Raw genomic sequence first — 25,713 nt, forward strand, 5'->3', positions numbered from 1 at the left:
ACAGTGCAGATGCCATTTCCAGGGTTATTTTTTATATATGATAGTTTTTTTTTAAATGTTTGGTACTTTTTTGCCATTTGTATCCTGCTGGTAATTTGCTACATGTGCAGATGAGTTTGTTCAATGAATTTACTAAAAAAGTTGTGTGCAAAGACGCTGCTTTTCTGCTTTTTCTTACAGCTTTAGTATATGAGCATAGTACTCCTTTATCTGAAGAAGAAGAAGAAGCATTGACCCAAGCACTGGCTTACATTATAGAACAGTCAATGCAGTGATATAGGGGCAGTCACAAATTTGTGCTTGGAAATGACATATGATCAAAAAGAAACTTTGTTAATACTTAGAGATGATATTAACCTTAATAAAACATATTTTAATCTATACTGTTTATAATTAAAATGCAGATTAATACCATAGTAATTTTGGAGGCCAGAGTGATAAATAGCACAGCAAGTAGAGCATTTGCCTTGCACGTGGCTGCACCTAAGTTTGATTCCAGGCATCCCACACGGTTCCCCAAGCACTGCCAGGAATAACTCATAAGAGCAAAATTAGGAACAACCTCTGAGCATTTCTGGATGTGCACCAAACCCCCACATCTCAAAACTATAATAGTCTTAATAATTAAAGAGTTAAAACATTTTAGTCTTTGGTGTGATAAAAACCACCATAAGGACTTTATATGGATTGTTATACCTAATATTCCTAACCAAGGAAGAGGTAATGTTATTATTTCATTATATAGATAAAGATGCAGGAACCCCAAGAGAATGAAACAATTACATTATGCCATGCCTATAGTGAATGGCTGAGACAAAATCTGACTACAGATAATCTCACTTCAGAATTCCTATGTACTCTAGAGGGAGCAGTGACTACTTCCTTCCTTCTGAACTAAATTTATCTATTCATCACACAATAAAATGTTCAAGGTAGAGTAGAGTAGTATTTTCTTTTGGTTAGGTTTTTTTTTTTTTTTTTTTTTTTGGTTTTTGGGTCACACCCGGCAGCGCTCAGGGTCTCCTCCTGGCTTCATGCTCAGAAATCGCTCCTGGCAGGCCTGGGGGATCATATGGGATGCCGGGATTCGAACCGATGACCTTCTGCATGAAAGGCAAATGCCTTACCTCCATGCTATCTCTCCGGCCCCCTTTTGGTTAGTTTTTAAGCCAAGTTACAAAATCAATCAACTGGGAAGCAGTAGGTTCTGGCATAGAAAATGCATTTCCAGGTATTAATTAGATAGAGGTCACAGATGCAGTCACATGAAGACCCATCTGAAAAGACATCTTTAATCTTCACATCACAACTTCTCTAATATAAGAATTCTGGGCTTCTTTCTGCTGTCTCTTCCCATCAGGATTTCCAAGGACATACAGTACATTTAATTAATCAAAGCAAATACACCCTTACATAAATCCATTTCTAATAAGAAATATGCAGAAACTATAAAGACTCTTTTTACCTACTGTGCTTAATTTTTAAAGAAAAACTTTTGTCTTTCCACTCAACCAGCATGGGTAGCAAGGGAATGAAGGAGTTAGGAGGTTAAGATAGGGAAGGGATGGTAATAAATGATACATGAGGTTGTAAAAATGTTTGGAAAGAAAGTTGATTTAAACATTTTAAAGAATAGCCAAAAATTTTGGCTGGAAGATATCTTACCTTCATAAGATCACCAGCTATTACTGCCTGCAAAATTGCTGGGAAGACAAAAGAGATGGCCCATTAGTAGAATACTCATTAAAATGTTACAAAGGTACAGAATCATATTATTTGCAAAATAGTCTACACATTGTCAGGAAGCAGCAAAGAAGAAACATATCAAAGGTTGACTCTGGGAGAAAGTATGATTTCCTCTTTCCTCCTCTCTACCCAAACACCTATTCTAGCCATTTTTCTATAATCAATTTGAGGTCCCTAGAGGTCTATGACAGAAAATAAAAGTGGAATCACACAAACTAACTGTAACTCTTACATTGGACACTCACAAGCTATGAAACTTTGGTGAATAACTTTACCTGACTCAGTTTCTACTTTGTAATCCCATAGGACTACTGAAATAATTAAATAACATAAATGTCTTAAGCTTCTGTTCATTAATATCTTCCCTCTCTTCTTTCCAGCTCCTCCCACTTTTCTTGGAGTTCAAAAAGCAACATTAACTGTCTTTGGGTGTTTTTCTTTGTGTATTTTTTTGTTTGTTTGTTTGGGAACCACACCCAGTCATGCTCAGGAATTATTCTTGGCTTTGTGCTCTGAAATCACTTCTGGCTTGGGGGACCATATGGGACACCAGGGGATTGGACCGTAGTTCGTCCTAAGTTAGTGTGTGCAAGGCAAATGCTCTACCGCTTGCACCACCGCTCTGGCCCCCAGTAACTGTCTTTGTGTGCCTTGTAATGAAAAAAAAACACATATTGTTATGGAAAACAAAAGAATCACTGAAAATGAAGATAAAATAAGTATATTTTAATTAATCTCTTAAAAATATAAGCATGCGGGATTAGAGAGCTAATACATTCAGTAAAAGTTGCATGTAGTCAAACAGTGTTCAACCCCTGGCATCCTAGTTGGTCCCCCAAGCATCTTCAAAAGTGATTCCTGAGTGCAGAGACAGGAGTAACCCCTAAGCATTTCCTGGTGTGACCCCAAAACAAACAACAAACAGTACCTATATAAGCATGCATTTAGCAATGGATTTATTGCTGACTCACTGGATAAGAATTGAGTCTTAGGTAAATGAAAATAATTGTAAGTATATATAATTAGAAAAAATGTAAGTGCCTAATGGTTTGTTCATGTTATATGTGAAGAATAGGGAAATAAGAAGCTTTGACTAGAAAATGGGGAAATATATATTAATAGTGTAAGGCAACAAAAGCAAACAAGTAAGTGGGTTTATCAAAATATAAAGCCCTAAAACACAAAGTAAATCATCAATAAAGGCAATCTACAAGTGAGAGAAAAAATAATAGATATATTATTACACCAAATGCTTAAAGAACTTATACAAATCAACATAAAAACAATATTGGAAAATGAACATAGTATCTAAAGAAATTTTTTTCCAAAGACACAGTGATGACACATGAAAGCATATTGCCATCACTAATGATTAGGAAAATGCAAAGCAAAGCCATAATGGGCTATGACCTCACCCTTGGGAAAATGGATTATATAAATATTTAAGAAGGAAGAACAAGTTCTGATGGGGACATGAAGAAAAAGGAATTCTCATATAACATTGGTGGGTATGAACATTGGTCTAGCCTTTACTGAAAAATGATATGGAGATGTGTACAAGGGGTAAGACTCTTGTATTTAGATGACCCTAGTAAAGCCTGGAACCATATTTGATCCCTAGAGAAAAGAGCCAAAAATAAGGCTTGAACACTACAGATATGGCCCAAAAGCCTCCCATCACCCTCCCTCAAATCTAAAAACAGAAGTACTATTTTATCTAACAATAGCACTTCAAGGAATTTACCTGAAGAATATAAAAAACATTTAAAAATAATTTTGTGAGGGGCCAGAGAGATAGCACAGCGGCGTTTGCCTTGCAAGTAGCCTATCCAGGACCTAAGGTGGTTGGTGCAAATCCCGGCATTCCATATGGTCCCCTGTGCCTGCCAGGAGCTATTTCTGAGCAGATAGCCAGGAGTAACCCCTGAGCGCCACTAGGTGTGGCCCAAAAAACAAAACAAACAAACAAAAATCTTGTGCCTTATGTTCACATCAACACTATTCATCATAATCCAAACATAGAAGTGCCTCAAAACCCATCAATGGAACATTAAGAAAGAAGTCATGAAACAAATTCCAGAGAAATAGCTTGAGTGGTAAGAGCAAATGTGTAGCAGATGCAAGGTCCTGAGGTTGATCCTTGGCACCATATAATCTCCTTTCCTAGTACTTCTGGGTTGAGCCATAGTTGTGCCTGAGCACCTCAGGGAGTGGACTCTATTTTAAAAACAAAACAATGAAAGCAGTTGTGGTGTGTGTGTGTGTGTGTGTGTATACATATATATAAATACATATATATATAGTACCATAACTGGAATATAAATTAAGCAAATTACTTAAACACAAGTAAAACAACAAAACTTTCCTTGAGAGAAGAAATGGTGATTAACAGAGATAAAGTGGAGGGGAGGCAGGTTAGCAGGTAGATAGAAAACAATTCAGAGAGGTGGTTGTTTGATAATGAATTACATTGGCAATTTGGTTGTATGTGCAGGGATGCAAATACATCTATTCAAGTGTGAAGCTACACTGTTGAATTCTATATAGTAATATAAACAATGTTAATATAATAAAAATTCATGTTTGCTTTTTGGGTCACATCTTGCTATGCTCAGTACATATACCTGGTTATGCACTCAGGAATCACTCCTAGAATGCTTAGGACACAATATTGCATGCAGGAGGTTGACCATGGGTTTGTCACGTGCAAGGTAAGTACCCTACCCACTGGACTATCACTAGAGCTCGTCTAATAAATTTTATTTCAAAAACAATTTACTAATATATATAAACAAAAAACAAAGTATTAAAATATATATATGTATACATATATAAACAAAGAACTAAGGCTGGAGAGATAAGGTAGCAAGTATATATTCATAGCATAGAGATTATCTTGAAACACTAGCCAAAAATTTAAAGGGAGGGAGAAAAGAAAGAAAAAGAAAGAGAGAAAGAGAGAAAGAAAGAGAGAAAGAAAGAAAGAAAGAAAGAAAGAAAGAAAGAAAGAAAGAAAGAAAGAAAGAAAGAAAGAAAGAAAGAAAGAAAGAAAGAAAGAAAGAAGGAAGGAAGGAAGGAATGAAGGAAGGAAGGAGAAAGAAAGAAAGAAAGAAAGAAAGAGAGAAAGAAAGAGAGAGAGAGAGAAAGAGAGAGAGAGAAAGAAAGAGAGAAACAAAGAAAGAAAGAAAAAGAAAGAAAGAAAGAAAGGAAGAAAGAAAGAAAGAAAGATAGAAAGAAAGAAAGAAAGAAAGAAAAAAGGAAGGAAAGAAAGAAAAAAGAAAGAAGGAAGGAAAGAAAGAAAGAAAGAAGAAAGAAGAAAGAAAGGAAAGAAAGAAAAAAGAATAAAGGAAGGAAAGAAAGAGAGAAAGAAAGAAAGAAAGAAAGAAAGAAAGAAAGAAAGAAAGGAAGGAAGGAAGGAAGGAAGGAAGGAAAGGAAGGAAGGAAGAAGGAAGGAAGGAAGGAAAGAAAAAAGAAAGAAAGAAAGAAAGAAAAAAGGAAAGAAAGAAAGAAGAAAAGAAAGAAAGAAGGAAGGAAAGAAAGAAAGAAAGAAAGAAAGAGAGAGAAAGACAGAAAAGTTTTTCTAAAACAGAACTATGACTTTCAGCACTTCCCCCATAGGATTCATATTAGAATATTAGAGATATTTTCTGCATCTACACCACACATACAATATTATTCACGTATGTTTGTTTCCAATAGCTTCCCAGTTCAAAGTCCCCATGAACAAGTAGAGGCTCATATAACAGAATCATTACCACAAATAAATTCCAATGGAATTGAAGATGGAAAGCATGAATATTTATTTTTAAGTCAAGCAATATACTCAAGGGTAGCTATTATGCAAACATTAGGCACAAGGCCACTTCTCTCTTCTGATTAATGTCCTTCCTTATGAACACAGTTGTTTAAGATTTCCTCTGCATAAAAAGCTTGAATCCATTAGTATTCAACTCTAGACAATAACCTTCTGAAAGATCAGCTTAGAAAAATAATGAGTTGTTATGATTACAGTATTATTATTTATTATTTCTTGAGCTCTGAGCTTGCTTGCTAGCCTTTTCCAAAAGTCTTTTACACTGAAGAAACAATGCCACATTCCCACCCTCAGTCAGAGGTAAGAAGAGTCAAAGCATCCACAGAACATAAAGGTTATTGAGTAGACCAATAATAAGTTTCCTAAGCAACTAAATCATATTAGACATATTTGATAGGAAAGGAAAAAGATAGAGAGCTAGAAAGTTTGGTTCTTTCTAGCTGTTAGAAGTTGAACAATAACCACATTAAATGGTTGATTTTTCCTTTGATACTTCCTACATTTCTTTCAATGCCCTCAAATTATTAGGAAATGACCCAATATTGAACCCTGGAACTGAGAATTAGGTCTCCAAGAATTTATGACTTTCTTGTCATAAATTCTCTTTCTCCAGTTTGGAGAATTCCAAAAGAAGGTGGGAGCCATGGTAATTCATGACTTAGGATTAACTCAGTGGAAGACCTAAAAATGTTTTGGAAGCAACTGGCTAAGTTGCTAAGCAGTTGGTAAGGTAGTATAAGAAGCTTCAGAGTTCTCACAAAGGACATAGAACCAATTCTTTTGAGTTTGTGCCTTACAAAAATACCGCAAGGAGCAAAGTCTGATCATGATGAACTTCTGTGTAGAAAAGCATGGGAAACTGATGCCTTTCACCCCACTTCACAGAAAAGGGATTATTTCTTTTCCACTAAATGAAGTTAGACAGGCCAATTACAGTCCTCACATATGGCATTTGACTACTTCCAATGATACATATTTTGTTGTGATTCTTGCTTTACAGAAAAATATTTAATTAAAAATATACAGTACTCGGGACCGAAGTGATAGTGCAGCTGTAGGGCATTTGCTTTGCACGCAGCTGACCCAGGACAGACCTCACTTGGATAGCCCGGCATCCCTTTTGGTCCCCAAGCCAGGAGCTATTTCTGAGTTCACAGCCAGAAGTAACCCCTGAGCGTCACCGGTGTGGCTGCAAAACCAACACACACACACACACATACACACACACATACACACACACACACAACTTAACAAAGCCATATAAATGTTGATATTTTCAATAAATCAACAAAAACAAGTCTAACCTTATCAATAAATGATACTCCCAATATACCGTCAATGATGCTTACAATTGTTGAATCAAATTCCATAAGTATGATTTTTTTAAATCTGCGTATACCTTTGAGAAGTGTCTATTTATAGATAAGCACAGGAAAATAATCAATAATCTTAAATAATAAAAAATGAAACAATTATAATATTCTATTAAGAAAAATTATGTTAATATAGTCTTCCTCCCTGAAGTATATTGCTGTATATGTTTTGATGATTGAAACAACAGAAGTTAGTTATTTAAATACAGCCTTTCTCCAAAAATATGTTGCATATGATATTTTTATAACTGAATCAAGTCATAACTTGAGAATTCTATTAAAATAGTTCTTCAGAACCTGAAATTGTTTTTTACACTAATATTTTATCAACATGATATTTACACACCTGCTAACAATAGCAGTAATTGGTGGTGGGAGGAACATTGAAACTATAAAATAAAATGGTTGAATAAGAAATGGTTTGCAGAGTCCTACAGGGGAAGATTACTTCATTTATTGAGAATCATCATCAGTTTTGTCAAGCTTTGCATAGTTTTTGCCCCTAGCATTTCATCTAAAAAACAAGAACAACCACTTCTCAACTGTCCCTTCAGAAGGGCTATGCTCCACATCTCAGAACTATATTTAATCTGCAATTAGTCCTTTTACATCCCAGATGAGAAAACTGAGGCATGAAACTTGAATGGAGTGTTTCCAGGTCACACAGTTCATTAGCAACCCATCCAAGACACAGAGGACAGCTTGTTATTTTATATTTTCTTTTGTTCTAAACCTTATTTAGAATTTCACTCACCATTCTCTTTTTCTTTTGTTTAACTTAGGATGGCATGTGGTGGAGTGCTAAAAATTAAAATAAACAACTTCGAAAGAAATGTTTTGAGAACACATCACATAAACAATAAAGTCAATTTATGACTTTAAGTGCCAATTCTGTTTATGCCAAAGGAGACACTGAATAATGATTACCTCCATGCAAATGTTCCACCTGCAACTCCCTAGATCTGACTGCAATGCTCCTACTCTCCCATTATTTCAAGTTACTCATTGCTTAGACAGCTTGCATTGCCAGCTGGCCCAGGATCTTACATCTCCAAGATACATATTTCTGCACAGGTTTATGCTATTTTTCCTATCAGAAACATTCTGTACAGTTTTTTTCCTTTGTGAGTGCCCAACTAAAGTACAAGAGCAACAAAGTGTGAAACCTTAGCTCCCCAAAATGGAATTTAGTATAACCATAAAACAAGCAAAGGTAAATCTAGCACACATTTAATGGGTATGGATATCCACAGGTTGAATTATGCTTAATTAGGTGGCAAATGAGAAGCAAGGCTCATGCAAAATGACTGTAATTAATATATCATTTTACATAGTCAAGCTGCAATAAGAAAGATGAGGTGAGATAAAGATCGAATAGTTCTGAAGATCTCAGCATTTTAATCGTAGGGCTCGAGGAGGTTTTGCAATTGATAAATATAGTCCAAGTCACTAGCAAATAAACATAACATGCAGAGTGTCTGACATTACAGCTCTTTATAGATTACAGTTTTCTCTCATAGGACCACAGAATCCGAATGGATGTTTCTCTTTGACTACTGGGCAAGCCATCCAAAACATAGTAGTCTGAAACAAAATGATGATTGATTCTGTTCAAGATTCTGCAATTGGGGCCAGATTCAGCAGAAAGAGATTGGTATCAGTAGTACATTTGACAAGGTCACACACAACTAAAACTGGATCCTGCTGGCTTCAGCTGAAAATTTAGAGGAATCTTCATACTTGGATTTCTATGGACTTCCCTTGGAAATGGTGACTGAGTTTCAGAAGCAACTACCACATCAGATCCAGGGAAAGATATTTGCAAAATAAAATAAAGAGGCTATTTGGTATAGTAGCTTTTTGTTTTGAGGCCACATCCAGTGGTGCTCAGGGCTTACTCCTAGATATGCAATTGGGATCATTCTTGGCAGTGATCCCAGAGAATTGAGTCTGGTTGGTCATCCATAGGGCAAGTTTCCTACCAATTTTCTGATCTGTTTGGCTTCTTAGATTTAATTTAAGTCCCACATTAGCCCATATTTGAGGAAAAAAAAGAACCTCATATCTGAGTTGGAAGAAAGTCCATGTTATATAGCAAGAAAAATGTGTGGGAGGGGAGAATGACTGCAGAGATGTTTGGAAACCCCATACCATCATATACTTACATGTATTGTGAATTGCTGAGTTTAGGGATTGGTGTTGACTTGATTAGTACTAGAAAGAGGCTTGTGAATAAATAGCATCAAGACCTGTGTCATTTAAGGCAACGTAGTCTGTATACAACACAATCTGCTTTGTGGCATGAGAATCCCAAGAAGATTAAAGTAAAAAATCAAAAATAAAAAAGGATAAATAGTTTCTCTGGTGGAGTATTCTAAAAAAGTATTAGCAGAAGTCCAGACAGATAACAATTATCTGACTGGATTAGGAATTCTGCTTACGAGAACACTATCCAAAATTTCTCTTCATCAGGTGTGAGAGCAGATACTACTAACTCCTCTTCATATAATATCTCCCCTTTGACTGGCCATGCCTAGTGAAATAATCACTCACTCAATTCCTCTCCTCTGTCCCTCACATTCTGCCTATCAGTGTCTCCCACTTTACAGAAATATGTATGAAGGATTCAGAGCACATATTTAATCTAGTTTAGGCCCTTATCATTGTTGTGATTAAAACTCAGTGGCATCAATGACATCCAAAGGATACTAAATGTAGATGTGGCCAAATATCCCAATACCTGGGTGTCAGATCTTTCCAAGTATGCAACCTTAGATGGGAGACATAAATGCATTTTGTTTCTAATGGCAGAGCTAATCCTTAGATTCAATTAGTTCTTGCTAATTGAATGCACGAATGTATATGCGTTATTTCCATCTGCTGCAGCAATTCTTTTGAAGTTACTATTAGCATGGAAGATGTTTCCTGTTTGGAGAATAAAACAAACAGCTCCCATCCAGTGTTCTTTCCTGGCACACAGCCTCCACCTCGCTGCCAGAGGAGCAGGACGTGCTGCCTTCTGAAGCAGTCTGTTCCACTTCTCTTATTCTCCACTGGAATTGGTTATGAATGGAGCGGAGACCAGATGTCTCTCCAGAACACCCCATTTGTTTATCTGTTGTTGTAAAATTGTTCTCTTGTTGTTTCACATGTCTAAATTCCAGCTCTGAAATTAAATCACCAACAACAGCATGGTGTTCGTATTTCAATTTTTTTCTCTTTGTTTTAATCATATTTCCTTATTCAATGAAAATATATAGAAATATATTTTCTATAGATAAGAAATATAATATTTAGTACAAGAGATATGTAGAGTATGTTATATTTCTCCACATTGATGTATACTTGGGGCTTGTCTCTCATTTGGGGGGAGGGGGTTTGGGCCATACCCGGCGGTGCTCAGGGGTTACTCCTGGCTATCTGCTCAGAAATAGCTCCTGGCAGGCACGGGGGACCATATGGGACACCGGGATTCGAACCAACCACCTTAGGTCCTGGATCGGCTGCTTGCAAGGCAAACACCACTGTGCTATCTCTCTGGGCCCCTTGTCTCTCATTTTAATGTCACTTGATTGTGGATCAAGGAAGACATTCCAAGCAAGGGGAGAAAATACTTTTGTGTATTTAGTAGTTAATTTCAGAGCTGAAAAATTACCAAACCTCTAGAAATATCTAATAAGGCTTAAGTGTCCTACCATACACCATTGCAAATATTTCAACAGACTCAAAATATATCTATAATGAACCAATTAAAGACTTAATCAATAATTCATATTACTTCATGAATGTAGTTCAGCATGGAGCAAACATCATGGCTTAATCAATTTACTTTGAGCATTGGGTTAGCAAAGACAAGTTAAGTATCCAGTGGGGGTCAGTCTTCTATAAACATTGTATGTCACTTCCAACATCAGCTGATTAAACCATGTGATGATATCATCATGACTATCATGATGGGATATGGAGGTGGGACATGGGGGTGAGAATGGGCAAAGAGGAATTAGAAAATTCCTTCCTGAGAAACTTATATTTTCTCTAGATATGATCCATTAATACAAATATATCCTGTATATAGTAAGTCAACACATTTTAATGACGTACTACTTTAAATATCAACTATTCCATTAATTCCTGAATAAACATAAATTCATTTTTATCTAACAATCAATATTACAGAATCCTATATACCATAAGTATTATGTTTACCTTAAAACTTCATACTTATTTACCAATAAGTATTAAGTTTCCACAAACAGGAAGTATTTTTCATATTTGCAAAGGGTTTTAATTTGATTAATTTTAACCAATTTAAAGACCCAAAATAACTATAGTTATAATAATATTATACAATAATACCCTCATTCCTAACACCTGGAAAAAAAGCAATACATACTGATATGTTTAATGTATCATTAACTACTTTATCAGTACAAGAGGTTCTTTCTAATCTCATATTCTGTGAAAAACTTCCATCCTAGGTATACTGCAAGAATTTAATTTAGATTGACAAACTTTATTTTTCCTTTCATGACTTTTGAAGTGATAATCCTGAGGGAGTTGAGAAAATGGGAGAACTAATAATAAGATTTTGTTATCCTTTGAGAAAAGAAGAGATGCTGAGTAGAAGAAGCTTGGTTGACTTATATATATATGCCAAATGACTGCTACAGAGAATCTTTGAGATAGTGTCAGGGCTTACGCATCATTCTCGCCTCGATGGCTGGCATTCCTCTTGTGATAGGTCTCCTTGAATTAATTAGCTGTGTTTGAGCAATTCCCTTCAGGACCTCTAAAAGGAACGTAGGTAGAAAACAGTGTGCTCATATTTCATTCAGCCAGAGCTGCAAGCAGATCTGACATGGCCTGAAAGTGATGGATGGCTATTGGCTTTAAGCAAACATCAAGACTGCATGGGAATAGGTGGAGAAGGCCAAGATCCAAGCACCACGGAGTGAGCTGCGGAGCTCAGAAAAGACGATAGGTTTACAGGGCATCAGGTCATCAGGCTGCACATTAAGTGCCTTATCAGAGCTCAGCAGCTCACCGACCAGCTGTAAGATGAAGATCTTGGAAACTGAGAAAAGATTTAGCCCAGACACACCTGACTGAAACAGAAATAAGCTGAGGGGGTATTCACAGAGTAAAGAGGTCACATCCACAGAAATATGTCTGCAAAATGCATACACAGCAGAAGCTCACAAATTCCCAAAGTCTGCTCTCAATTCTTAGTGCAAAGACAATCAAAATAATGCTATTTGCAATTAAGTCATAGTAAAGCACTAACTTTCCTTCATCAGCTCAGCATATGACAGCTATTCAATGAAAGCATTAAAAGCATGTTTTTAGATCTAAAACTAAGCTATCCATTTCTTGTTTCAATATTGTGCTAAGTTGACTGAACAATACCATGTCTTAGAAGCAAGAATTATAAAGTAAAACAGAACTAAAGCTTGCTCAAGCTTTATACAAGCAATAGGATTCAGTATATTAGTGAACCTCCAGTAGGATTTAATAAAGGGCAGATTTCAATGTTCAGCTTGCTATGAAGAAAAATAAATACTAAATCTTTATTCTTCTTAGGAATTCATATACTCTTTTTGTGGGGGCACATCCAGTGACACTCCAGGATTACTACTGACTTTGTATTCAGAAATTTCTCCTGCTGAGGGGACCATATAGAATGCTGGGGATTGAGCCCATATCTGTCTGGGCCAGCTGCATGCAAGGCAAATGCACTACCACTGTGCTACCACTCCAGCCCCAGAAATGCATATACTCTTAATAAGTTAAAGTGAGGGCCAGAGAAAACTCTAATAGTGAATAACATGCCTAGCACTTTGAGATCTAGAACTCCTTGGCCTTCAGAGGGAAAGGTGTAACTCTGGTAACTCCTGAGCACTACTGAAATGCCTTTGGTGGCACCAAACCAACCAATGTCAGGAGTGGCTAAGGCTCCCTGGATACCACTGGAGATGGGTCCTATAGAGAGAAAAGGTGGAGCAAATTATACACACATATTTATATGTTCAAACATTACCTCTATTTGTTATAGAAATGTTTTATAGGGGCCGGCAAGGTGGCGCTAGAGGTAAGGTGTCTGCCTTGCAAGTGCTAGCCAAGGAAGGACCGCGGTTCGATCCCCGGCATCCCATATGGTCCCTCCAAGCCAGGGGCAATTTCTGAGTGCTTAGCCAGGAGTAACCCCTGAGCATCAAATGGGTGTGGCCCAAAAACAAAAAAAAAAGTTTTATAAAGCTATTAGAAGAAATTAATCAAAATGGGAGGATATGCACTGGAAGAAAAGATAAAGGTAAATTTTCCATTGACAAAAATATAGGGATAGGGAAAGAAGTGACAAGGTATACATTTCACTTTGTCAAGTGAGAGGCATATGAAATGGGAGGGGGGGAACAATTCAAAAATAAATAGCTATAAACCAATGGAGATTGGAGTTAAGGAGTTTGCCTTGTATGCAGCAGACTAGTTCAGTGCATAGCACTACACATGGTTCTCCAATTAAAGGTATGAGTGATCACTGAGCACAGAGTGAGGAGTTTGCTCTAGTACCATATGGAATGGGCCAACATTAGCTGCTTCCTTAAAAAGATTAAAATGTCTATTTCCCATAGCATATATGAAGAGAAACATTGTAAGAATCCACTCAAGTGTGAAAGATAAACAAAATTAAGGAATAAAAAAACAAGAACAAAGTCTTCTACTGAAATCACAAAATAGTGGTGCTCAGAAGGGAAGAGGGAAGGGAGGTGAGTAAATCAAGTTTAAGAGTTCAACTCTGAAAGGATGGAAATTAGACTGGTAGTGGTGAACAGGATGAAGCATAAACAGATGCTGATTTATAATATTATGCACTTGAAATATAAATGTCATAGAGGAATGCCATTGCATAAACATTTTTTTAAAAGGATGGGTTAAGAAGGGCAAATGTATCGGAGAGTAATTCTTTGTATCAATGAGAAAATCACTCAGCAGCTCCATTTTCTCAGAATGTATCATTGTCAAACACTTTCAGTCTTTTCATAGACAAAAGGTTCTTAATAGAAAGAAAGAAGGAAAGATGGCTGGGAAATCAGAAGTTAAAGGATGAAAGCCCTTTTGGGTGAGCCCTACTTCAGAGGGGTGGAGAGGAGTTTGGTTAGAAAAACAAGAGTGAACAGCAACAGACAATATGGCTCAAATATTATCTCGTATAAAAATGGTTAATAATTTTTTGCAGCAGATAAAATAATTGCCTTTATTTATTAGGATATAGGAGGCAGTAGAAGTGCCACCAGAATGGGCAAAACTAAGTGGGCTCTGATTGATTGAAAGTCTTTTTACCATAAGCACTAGGACTGTTCTTTACGAGGCAGAAAAAACTTGAGAAGCTGCATAATTAAAAGGAAATGTATTTTGTTCTCTTGTTAAAGAGAGCTACCTGAGCAGAAGCTGCTTGCACAGTTCTATCCTTGCAAGACCCATTTCCTTTCTTTTTAGAAAGAAGGGACATGGTGAGTTGTGGAAAAAGCTGAGCCACTTTTCATGAGCAGAAACCATAGCCCAGCAAGCACCTATAAGAATCAGTGTGAATGCCCCATTTACAGCAGGGCTCAAAAAAGATAGCATGGCAATAATTCTCAGGATGCCCCAGCCCCTTGGCTCTATAGGGCTTTACACATACCAAATCATATAAAAAATCTTAAATTAGCACAGTAAACTTTAAAAAGGAACAACAATTTGGAACATTTTTATTTCACTGATGACTACATAATGAATATATGCAAACCAAATCAGGCATTTATTCCATTCTGTTAAACATATACACACATGCATCTGTATCATATGCTTAAAACATTAAAATCTTGTAAATTAATGTTGTCTCAATTAATATGCAAAAATATAACAATATGGCATCAGGGATTAAAAAATGTTTTCCATCTATAGAAAGAAAATTTCACTTTAGTTTTATTTATTGCCAGAGAACCCATCACTCGTCTCATTTTAAAGCTTCTTTTTTGCCCATCTACTGAAAAATTAGCTTAGTTTTCCTTCCTATTTTCTTCTTCTCCCTGTTATTTTCTTACTCTATTGTATTCTAAATATTGCAACTTGAAATGTTCTTCAAGCCCAAAAGCAAAGTCGAAGGTACTTTTACTAAAGATGCACTCCCTCAAAACACACACACACACACACACACACACACACACACACACACACACACACACTCTACAGAAGAATTCAAAAGATAATTAGATACCAACAAAGCATTCCAAAGAACTCAAAAGGATCAAAAGATTATATGGTTACAATCACAAGTAAGATTTAATAAATCTATTAGGCAGAATGAGAGAAAAGAGTTGGGTCAAGACCCGAATGAAGTAATCTAACCTGATTTTGGAGCGCATAGGGTGTTTTGTTTGGTTTTATTTGCTTGCTCTAGTTTGTTTTGTAATCAGTAGTGGATAGTCTGTTTTCCTAGGATTTGTGAAAGCCAGATTAGCCAAGAAAAAGCCTGCTGTCATTTTTAGTTCTTTCCTTTCACACAGTCTTTGGGGAGCACCCAGTGAGACCATCATAAAAGGCTATCCTTTCAGCACATTAGTAACCAAATTTCTTTGGAAAAGGACCAGAACAAACCTATCTTCTACAATAGAGAACCATGTTAATGAGGCTACAGTGGAATTCAAAGATGTGTATTGAAAGTTTCTGTTTGCCAACATCACATACCACAGCACATTTAACAGTAGGACTTGTATAGAGAGGATCAGTTCTGTGCCAGGGCACAGCATAGAATGGGGCAACATCTCTATTCAATGGATTTATAGTTAAATAAGAAGGGCAACACCACCCATGGGGGCAGGGGATTGGAATACACTCAAAAAAAAAACCTGTAAGTGAATAGGAAAGGAGGAATCATGGGCATTTTTGTTGTCAGGAAAATTCATCACTGTTTGTCCTTAGAATCTATGAAGGTGGTTCCAAGACACGAGGATTAATGAGCACTGAGGAGAGACTTGAATGAGGACAATGGAAGTGGTCTGCCAGAGCGATGGTAGGAGGTGATTAGAAACCATGTGCCTAAGTGAGTCCCAGGGAGATGGGATCTGGAGAGGGGCCCACAAAGTAGAGTCTACAAGAAATAAACTGAACAGGGGTGAGGAAGAGTCTCCAAAGTGAGCTACAGAAAGTTTGAATCCAATAAAAAGGTCAAGGAAGTATTTCTTAGTCAGAATCTGTATATGGGACAACAAAGACCACAAAGTAAGTTGGCATTAGCGAGTGCAAAGTCATCGCAAAGTGTCGTGCTGTGTAGGCTAATATTGGAAGCTCTTCCTAGGAAGAATACTAGAGACTCACAGGTGGTTCCATCTGTTATCATTAGTCAAATTTACTCCTCACGATCTATTAATAAATAACTTGTAGACAATCAAAGGAAAACTTTCAACTTTCTCACTCTATGCTAGCATTTTGGTCACTATAATTGTTAATTCATTGTATTATTTATTGAAGGAAATAGTTGAAAGAATTCTTCCTTCTTAAGAAACAATGTTATTGGCAGGCAATTAGATACCTGTGTTGTGGAATATGAAGGTGAAAGAAGCAGATTAATAATCTATCTTTAGGAGAAAGACACTGTAGGATCTCATTTATAAAGAAAATTTTAGAAAAGAAAAAAAAAGATCAATCAAGTTCAAAGAGTGAACACATTAGTGTTTATCAAGAGGCAGAGATTAGGGGGTTAAAAAAGGGTGAAGTAGGCCAAAAGGTACAAAATTTTAATTATATAAAATTAGTAAGTCATGGGGATATGATATACAGTGGGTAATTTCAATCAATATTGTACTCATAATTAAAAATTATTTAAAAAGTAAATTTGGGTCAGAAAGTTCAGTGGGATGTGCATGTATTTTTACATGCAGGTGGCCTGGGTTCAATACCTTTATCACCAGGTGTGGATCCCAAACCAAACAAACAAAAAAATCTTAGATTGACATCAGGAAAAGTTATGGATAAAATTCCAGGACCTGGGTACAGCCTAAAGACTTAAGTGGATGACTTGTATTGACAGCTAAATTCAAACCCTGACACTCTTAAGCACACGTGGGAGTAAACTCTGTGTGTTCATCAGAAATAGCTTTGGACAACTGCAGGTATTTAAGCTCCCCCACCACCCAAATAAAATAAAATTCACTTAATGAGATGGCCTGCTCTAGAATGCAGGCACACACACAGAGCAAATTTGCAAACCTGAAATAGTTTGTCAATAACAGAATAGGCATGTAAAAAGTTATATGCAGGCCAGGGAGCTAGTGCTGGTTTACATGTTTATCTTGCTTAGAACTAACCCTGGATCAACCTCTCTGGTGCTGCATAGGGGCCCATCAGCATTCCTAGGGGTCATTCCTTACACAAAACAAAAAATAAGCCATGAGCAGTACAGGCTATGAACCAAAACCAAATGAAAAAGATTATAAACAACAGTATAATGCACACATAAAAATTAAAGAGAATGAATAATGGCACTATAACTAAGGATCAGCCACCAAAAACAATCTGAACAAAAGAAAAAAATAGAAGAATCTGCAACACAATTTACTTTAAAAGGTTAAAATAGGGGGTCGGCAAGGTGGCACTAGAGGTAAGGTGTCTGCCTTGCAAGCGCTAGCCAAGGAAGGACCACGGTTCGATCCCCCGGCGTCCCATATGGTCCCCCCAAGCCAGGGGCAATTTCTGAGCACTTAGCCAGGAGTAACCCCTGGCTTTTCGGTTGTGGCCCGAAAAACTAAAAAAAAAAAAAAAAAAAAAGGTTAAAATAGGTGCAACTCTTAAGCATATACACAGGCATACAAACAAGTAGTGGAATGTATGTGTATATTCATATGTGGAATCTCCTTAGATTGAGTCAGAAGATTAAAAGTTAAAATTTCTTAGTCCTAAAACACAGAAACTAATTTGAAATGATAAATGCATATTTATTTTCATTGCACACAGTACAATAGCCAAGCTATGGAAGCAACCCAAATGTCCAAATATGGAAAATGGATCAAGATGCTATGATATACTACACAGCTTTAAGAAAAAAAAATCATGCAATTTGAAACAACATGGATGGAACTAGAGAATGTAATGCTGAGAGAAGTCAGAAAGAAAGGGATAGAGAATGTTTTCACTCAGATGTGGGACTTAAAGATACATAGTGAGATAGCAATAAAGGAAAAAGGCAACAGGAGAACTAATCCACTTAACTGAGTTGCTTGGGGTAGGGAAAGGGAGGGATACTGGGGTGCTTAGTAGAGAAAGGTGGGTAAACCGGTGATGGGTATGATGTTGGAGTTATTCACATGAGAAGCCATTATTCATAGTTCTGAAAACCACATCTCAATCAATAACAAATATATAATATTTTTAATAAAATTAATAGATCCTTTTATTTTTCAAAAGAAAATCCTTAACAATAAAGCAGAACAGTGGTTATCTCGGTGGGTGCAGGAAGACAAGGAAATTTGAAAGAACAGCCTGAAACTTTCAGTTACTACAAACATTTTCTTTTCTGGGACCTAAGTACATGGAAGTTCTTCCTGGTGAACATTTGAACTGAGCCTATAAAGTTGAGACATTTTTATGAATAGTATCTATGGATTAATCACATCAACAACAATGAATTATTAATAACAACTACTTAAGTGATTATTAAATAGTGATTAAGAATTAATTATGATGTAATGGTAATACCTGAAAGTAGACATTTAACATATTTTGATGATAGAAACAAGCCATGTATGGTATTTGAGCCAAGAGTGAGTTATCTATGACAGAAAGAGCCTTGGGCCTAGCGCCCAGAATGTATTTCCTTTACAACTATAGCAAAGTCACAAGGCTATGGGCCTGCCTCATCCTTGGGCACTTAGACCAGTGACACTTCTGATTCTAGATGCTCATCCTATGCTCCATGTTTCAGAAGAGAAACAGCCCCATCCTGGAGTCACTGGAGTCAAGAGATGTGTGTGTGTGTGCGTGTGTGTGTGTGTGTGTGTGTGTGTGTGTGTGTGTGTGTGTTTGTGAGAGGAGAGAGAGAGAGAGGGAGAGAGAAAGAGAGATAGAGTGAAAGAGCTAGAGAGAGTGTGAGAGAGAGAGATCCCTACTTGTTGCAAGGATCCAGTAGGAATCAGCAGACTGGATTTTTCCTTTCTGGAGATCTCCTGATGTCATATCATAGAGATGAACAAGCCTGACTTGGAAGAAGACCCAGCATTAAGGTTCTGGCACAGGGAGCCAGTGGGAAGGTATTCTGAGCAACGCATAAAACAAACAGCCTCCCCTGACAGAATAGAATCTGAGAGCTCAAAGCAGTCTGGGCCAGGATCCACTTAAATGATGAAGTGACAGGCACTGAAGGCAGAGGAAGCGTAGAGGTCAAGGCAATCATTCACTGCTAAGCTTATCTTTTGACAAGGTAGTGGGAGTCCTGCTTCCAGATGTGGCATGAAAGTGTAATGCTTCCACAGGGAACTAGGGAGTACAGGCAAGTTCCATCCCCCGCCCCCCAAGCTTTGGTTTCATTCAGTTAACCAATTACGAGAAAATGTGACACTGGTATTCACTTTTTCTACAGGAAAAAAATCATTCCCAGCAGGGTGAGAAATTGGTATTTCTCCTTCTGTTTAGCTTTGTCGTTTAAAAAAAAAACTTGCTTGGTAGTAAATATACCATTATTAGAGTAAAACTTCTATTTTTTTGAGAACTCTATCAATTCACCTTAATGCTAAGGATAATCTTTTTTGTTTGTAGGGGACACTGTAAATATATGGGCAAGAATTAAGATTAGGAGCCAGAGCAATAGTACAGCAGGTAGGGTGTTTACATTACACATGTTTAACCTGGGTTCAATCCCCAGTACAACATACAGTCTACTGAGCAGCACCAGAAGAGGTTTCTTAGTATAGAGCCAGGAGTGACCCCACAGATTGCCATGTATGGCCCCCAAACAAAATAAAACAAAACAAAAAAAATTAGAGATCAGAAGAACTGGATCCAAGAATTTAATTCCCTGTCACTCACTAGCTGTGTGATCTTAAGCAAGTTATTTGACCCCATGAAGTCTCCCTGACTAAAAAACTGAAGATACTAATCTACTGTGTAGTGAGTATTATTTGTAAAAGATGAAATAATGTAGCTGAAGTGCTTTAGCACAGCATGTCTGCATAATAAGGACTCAATAAATTTGAGCTTTTAATCTTGCAACCTCTGAAACATTTTGCATTTCATTGATAACTTATAGCCTCAATTCTATGACCATACATCTAATCATTAATGATTGTTCTGAAATGTACAATTGTGCATTAACCATTTATTCCTCTGTACACATATTAAGCAAAATTCTAATGAAAATTTTGTAAGTACTAATCATGTAGAAGGCAGCATTTCATTTTATCCTACTGCTGTCAATGTTCTTAAACCTTTCAAAGGCAGAATGTTAGCTGAATAAGTATCTAATAAACTCATACTTCCTTATCCCCAGCCTAGAAAAAATAGCAGTATACTTAAAAAACTTTTAAATTGGAATGTAATATTACAGGTGTTTTCTCATTCAAACAACAAATTCTTGAGGCAGGCATGGACTATATCATTTGATTTTTACAGATAAGTAAAAACAAAGAAGGGAAATGACCAAAAAAATCAACAATATTTTCTATAAAAAACAGAAATCAGTTTTTAAATAGTCAAAGTGAGGAGAGATAGAAGCAGAGAAAGAGAGAGAGGGCAAAGACTACTGATGAAAAACAAAATATAAAATCATGAAGCATAAGGCTTTTTGTTTCAGTTTCACAATATGTTTACCTTAAAATGTATCTCAATATTTCTACCTATAAGTTTAAAAAGTAAATTAAAACACTTAAAAATACATTGTATGAGGCCAAAGAGATACTACAGGGATTAAGGCATTTGTCTTGTACACAGGCAGTCCAGTTTTGATACTTGGTACCAAATATAGTTGTTTCCTGGTCACCCTCAGGAGTGATCCCTGAGAGCAAAGACAAGAGTAATCCCTAAGTAAAATCTGTGTGTGACCCAAACTTTTCCACTCATACATTTTTTCATTTTATAATAAATATAATATTTTTTATTTGGGGATTTAAAAAAATTATAGATATAGTATGACTTAGAAATCAAGTGCAAAAAAAACCCAAGGACATAAAGATGATGAAGATAAGGCTTAATATATGAAGCTTTTGATTTTTGCATGGTTAACTGAAATTGATGTCAAGCTCTTATCTAGAAATTCCAAGAGCATTTGCATATAGTTTTAGCCCTCATTTACAGACTTCATCATATTTCAGGTATATATATAGGTATATACATACATACATACATACATACATACATACATACATACATACATACATACATACATATATTATAGCAGGTATATGTCATTCCATCTTTCCCTTACCTACTACATCCACACAACTTTTTGAGGAAAAAATTTCTTATTCAAACACTACATTGACTCTGCACATACCCCCTACAGCATATGCATATAGAATGACTGTTTCATAACTAATACTGTAAACTTTCATATTTTGAAAGAGGTAAACAAACCCCAAAGTTACATAGAACTATACATTTTTCCTTCAGATGAAATAGCTGTCCCTCAGCTTTCTAACAACTCACTTCACATTAAGCAACTTTCTTTTTGACACAGTGCCTTTCTCAGACCCTATTATCCAATAAAGAGAATAAGTGAGGACTATAGACTCCAACCACCCCCATTTTAAACTTAAACATTTGTAATTCAGAGATGTTATATAGCCACAAAAGTCAAAAAAATTCTTTGGTGGTGAGATAGAAAATAGATGTTAAGCTTCCTGACAGTTGTCATTGAGCTGACTGTAAAAGACAAAGATTTCATATTTAACTAGGATAAATTAATTTTTAAACAAGCTTGACATTTCACTAAAAAAAGGCCAACATCTTAGACAGTAAAAAAAATTCTTCCCACTGACAATGAAATGCAAGGACCAGGCTCAACTTTTTAAACCTATATTGACATTAGTAAAACAAATTCTTACCATGATCTTCTGAAGACACTGGTGACCTAAAATAAGATAATAAGCATGATAAATCTTTTGTAAATGATACTGATAATTATAGTAATAGTAAAGAATATATTTTACAAAAATTCTACCCCCCTAGCCCAGTTAAATAGAAATTCAATATAGAATGTAGAAAGTGTAATTAATGTGTTGGTTGCTTGGTGTATTTCAAGCAATAACTCCCAAAGCTTACCTGAATTGGCTGAAGAGTAGAGGTTATAAAAACATCAATCTAGAGCATGGTGCCACAGAATGGAAACAAACTTAGCTCAGCCTGGATTTATTACACACAAAAAGAGAACTCAAAGAAATGAGTAATAAATAAAATCCTGTGATGTCACCAAGTGCCCAAGGCCAGGTCTCTAGAGAAAATGTCAGGAATGTAAATGAGGACCTGAGGGAGTGTTGATTTAAAAAAAATTGACTTTTTAGTAATAAAATGAGACAGGAGTAAAAGAAATGGAATGCACCCTTAACATTATTGGGGTTTGACTCCACTCCACCGGGAAACTTTTATTACTTAATAACACAACATTTGGGGTTCTACTCTAATTATGTTGATAAGATGTCAGTGGAGAATTATAGCCCCTTTAGCAATAAAAATATTTTTCTTCATCAACTGATTAATAATTGAGTTACTTTGAATAATAAAAGAAGACTGTAGATGAATTCCCTTCAGGCTTGAAATAAACAGGTTTTGCTATTGTTTTTGTTGTTTATCAAGTCATTCTTTTCTGGGAAGGTGTTAGAATTTTGAAGGCAAAGAAAAAAACAGTTGAATAGAGCTCTCTCTTCCCAAGCAGTTAGCCTGCTCTATATCCATCTCTGCAAGAGAGATGACCAAAAGGAGATATAAGTTTGATCCTAATGTTACCCATCAATTAACTGACTTTAAATTTTTTTTTTTGATTTTTGGACAAAACCTGGCAGTGATCAGAGGTTACTTCGACTCTGAGCTCAGGTATCACACCTGGCTGGAAGTGGAGAACCATATGGGTTTCCAGGTACCAAAGCCAGGTTGGCTGCATGCAAGACAGGCACCTTACCTACTTTGCTATATAGCTCCAGTTCCAGGCCCTATAAGGATTTTTTAACTTAATGTTTTGTTTTATTTTAGGCACCCTGATTTACTGTTAAAGGTAGTGTTTCATGCATAACACATTCTAGCACTAAAGTAGTACCCTTCACCAAAGTATCCACTTCCCTTACCATTGCCCTGCTGCCTCTATCTTATTCCCACTCATTACCCCATGTGGTAAATTTTTCTATGGAAGACTACTTTTTGTTTGTTTATTTTGTTTTTGGGCCACTCCCAGCAATGCTCAACCCATAATTCCTGGCTCTGCACTCAGTAATTATTCCTGATAGTGCTTAAGAGACCATATAGGATACTGGGGACTGAACCTGTTTTGGCTATGTGCAAGGAAAGTGTACTACTTGCTGTACTACCTCTACAGTCTCTGTCCCTCCACTACTTTTTAGCTTTATTCAGCATAATACTCTTCAGATATATCTACATAGCAGAAAATTATGTAATTTCATTTTGATATCCAAGTAGTATTCCACTGTACCAAATGAAACATGTACCAACGTTTCATTATCCAATCATCTGTCTTGGACACTTGGAAATTATTTTCCCCAAATGTTGGTTCTTGAAAATAGCACTGCAATGAACATAGGAACAAAAATATCTTTTCCAAATAGAGTTTTCCTTCCCTAATTCAAACTATAAAAGAATGCAACAATAATTAAAATAGTGTGGTACTGAGATAAGGGTGAACTTGAAGACCAATGAAATAGAACTGAGTTGAGATAGATCCTCATGTATATTTATTGACAGATAATTTTTTTGTTTTGGGGGGCACACCATATGTGATATGATTATTAATAAAGGACCAAAGAGGGGCCAGAGTGGTGGTGCAGGGCCTTGCTCGAGCTAGCCTAAGACGAACCTCGGTTAGATCCCCCAGTGTCCCATATAGTCCCCCAAGCCAGGAGTGATTTCTAAGTGCATAGCCAGGAGTAACCCCTGAGTGTCACCGAGTATGACCCAAAAGCAAAAACAACAACAAAAACAAAAACAAAAGGATCAAAGAGTATAAGACCTAGCAAGGAAAGCTTCTCCAACAAATGATGTTCAAAACTGGTTGCTCATATGCACAAAAATTAATTTAAACCCTTTCCTAATACCATGACGGAAACAAAATCAAAATGAATTAAAAGCCTCAATATGAATCCATAAGTTATATTGATGAAAACATAGAAGGAAGAGATCATAATAGTGAATCTAGAGGCATCTTTAGTAATGCAATGTCATTGACTAGGAGAATGAAAGCAAAGATAAGCAAATGAGCTACCTCAATCTGAGGAGCTCTTGTGCTGCAAAAAGAAAAAAACCAAATTAAAAAAACAGCCACAGATTGGGAGAAAATATTTGCCTATCACTTATCTGATTAAAAGTTTATATCTAAGATGCATAAAGCACTGGTAGAACTTTATAAAGTAAAATTCATTTCCATCAAAAAACTTGAAGGGGAAATATGAAAATTTCCCCAAAGCAGACCTACAGACTTCCAAAAGGCACATGAAAAAGAAATCTGTAACATTTATCATTAGGGAAATTTAAATGTAAACAACAACGAGATATCTCACACCAGTGAGACTGACACATATTACAAAGAACAAAGACAACTAGTGCTGGCATGGATGTGGGGGGAGGGGAAAGGAACCCACATTCACTTCTGGCCTACTGATTTACTGTTTTTGGAAAACAATATGGACGGTTATCATAAAAACTAGGAAATTAGTATCTAAATGATCCAGAAACTTTCCTTCTTTGTGTCTATCCCAGGAAGCTAATATAAATGAGTTATTTTTTTGTTTCATTTTGTTTTGTTTTTGGGTCACACCCAGTGGTGCTCAGGGGTTACTACTGGCTCTGCACTCAGAAATCACTCCTGGCAGGCTCCTCGGGACCACACAGGATGCCGGGATTTGAACCACTGCCCGTCCTGGATTGGGTGTGTGCAAGCAAACGCCCTACCACTGTGCCATCTCTTGGGCCCCCATAATATAAATAATTTTTAAAAGAAATGATGATCAATTTAGAAGAACAAGTCAAAGGATGCACAGTGGTTGAAAATACCATATTACTTTGGAATAATTGACAGTGCTTTGTTTTACCTATTGCTCAGTACTACTTATATGATGTGAATAAAAATGCAAAATTTAAGCAGCAGCAATGGTGAGAAAGGCCTGAATATCTACAAGTAGCAATGTGTCTGGTTATTTTCATTTTATGAGTCGCTTAGGTTGATTTTTGCATGTGAAAACAACGTAATCCCAGGATTGATTGAAGAGAAATTTGGTATCTGGCTGAAGAAAATAGTGGACAGTGGGTAAGGAGGGTTCAAAATCCTCCCACTGGTTTGGCCAGGTCAAGCAGATCTACTTCTTATTTCATTAGAGCTCCCTGTATCACAGTGTTCACTCTCAGTTTTCCTGAGGCTGAGTCTTCTTGTAAAGTAACACCATAACTAATGCAGAACAAAATGGGTCACACTGATGAAAATTTGTTGAACAGGGTTGATTTTAGCACTGTTCCACTTATTTGGAAACTAGACATATTCTACTGCATGGCACAAAACCATAATGCCACCTTCAAATGACTTTCAAGGTATGTTAACTG

General features: G+C 36.5%; 1 protein-coding gene across 1 annotated transcript in view; it reads right to left on the reverse strand.

Annotated features, from left to right (window-relative positions):
- The window catches only part of DGKI (diacylglycerol kinase iota), a 503,984-nt gene that overhangs the window by 23,721 nt on the left and 454,550 nt on the right, over positions 1–25,713 (reverse strand). The window contains exons 27-28 of the mRNA XM_049774493.1: positions 22,002–22,027; positions 1,666–1,703 (exon numbers count right to left, since the gene is read on the reverse strand). Of these exons, the coding sequence (XP_049630450.1) occupies positions 1,666–1,703; positions 22,002–22,027 (64 nt within the window). The remainder of the gene's footprint in view (positions 1–1,665; positions 1,704–22,001; positions 22,028–25,713) is intronic.

This window comes from Suncus etruscus, chromosome 1 (genome assembly GCF_024139225.1).
Source record: "Suncus etruscus isolate mSunEtr1 chromosome 1, mSunEtr1.pri.cur, whole genome shotgun sequence".
NCBI lineage: Eukaryota > Metazoa > Chordata > Mammalia > Eulipotyphla > Soricidae > Suncus > Suncus etruscus.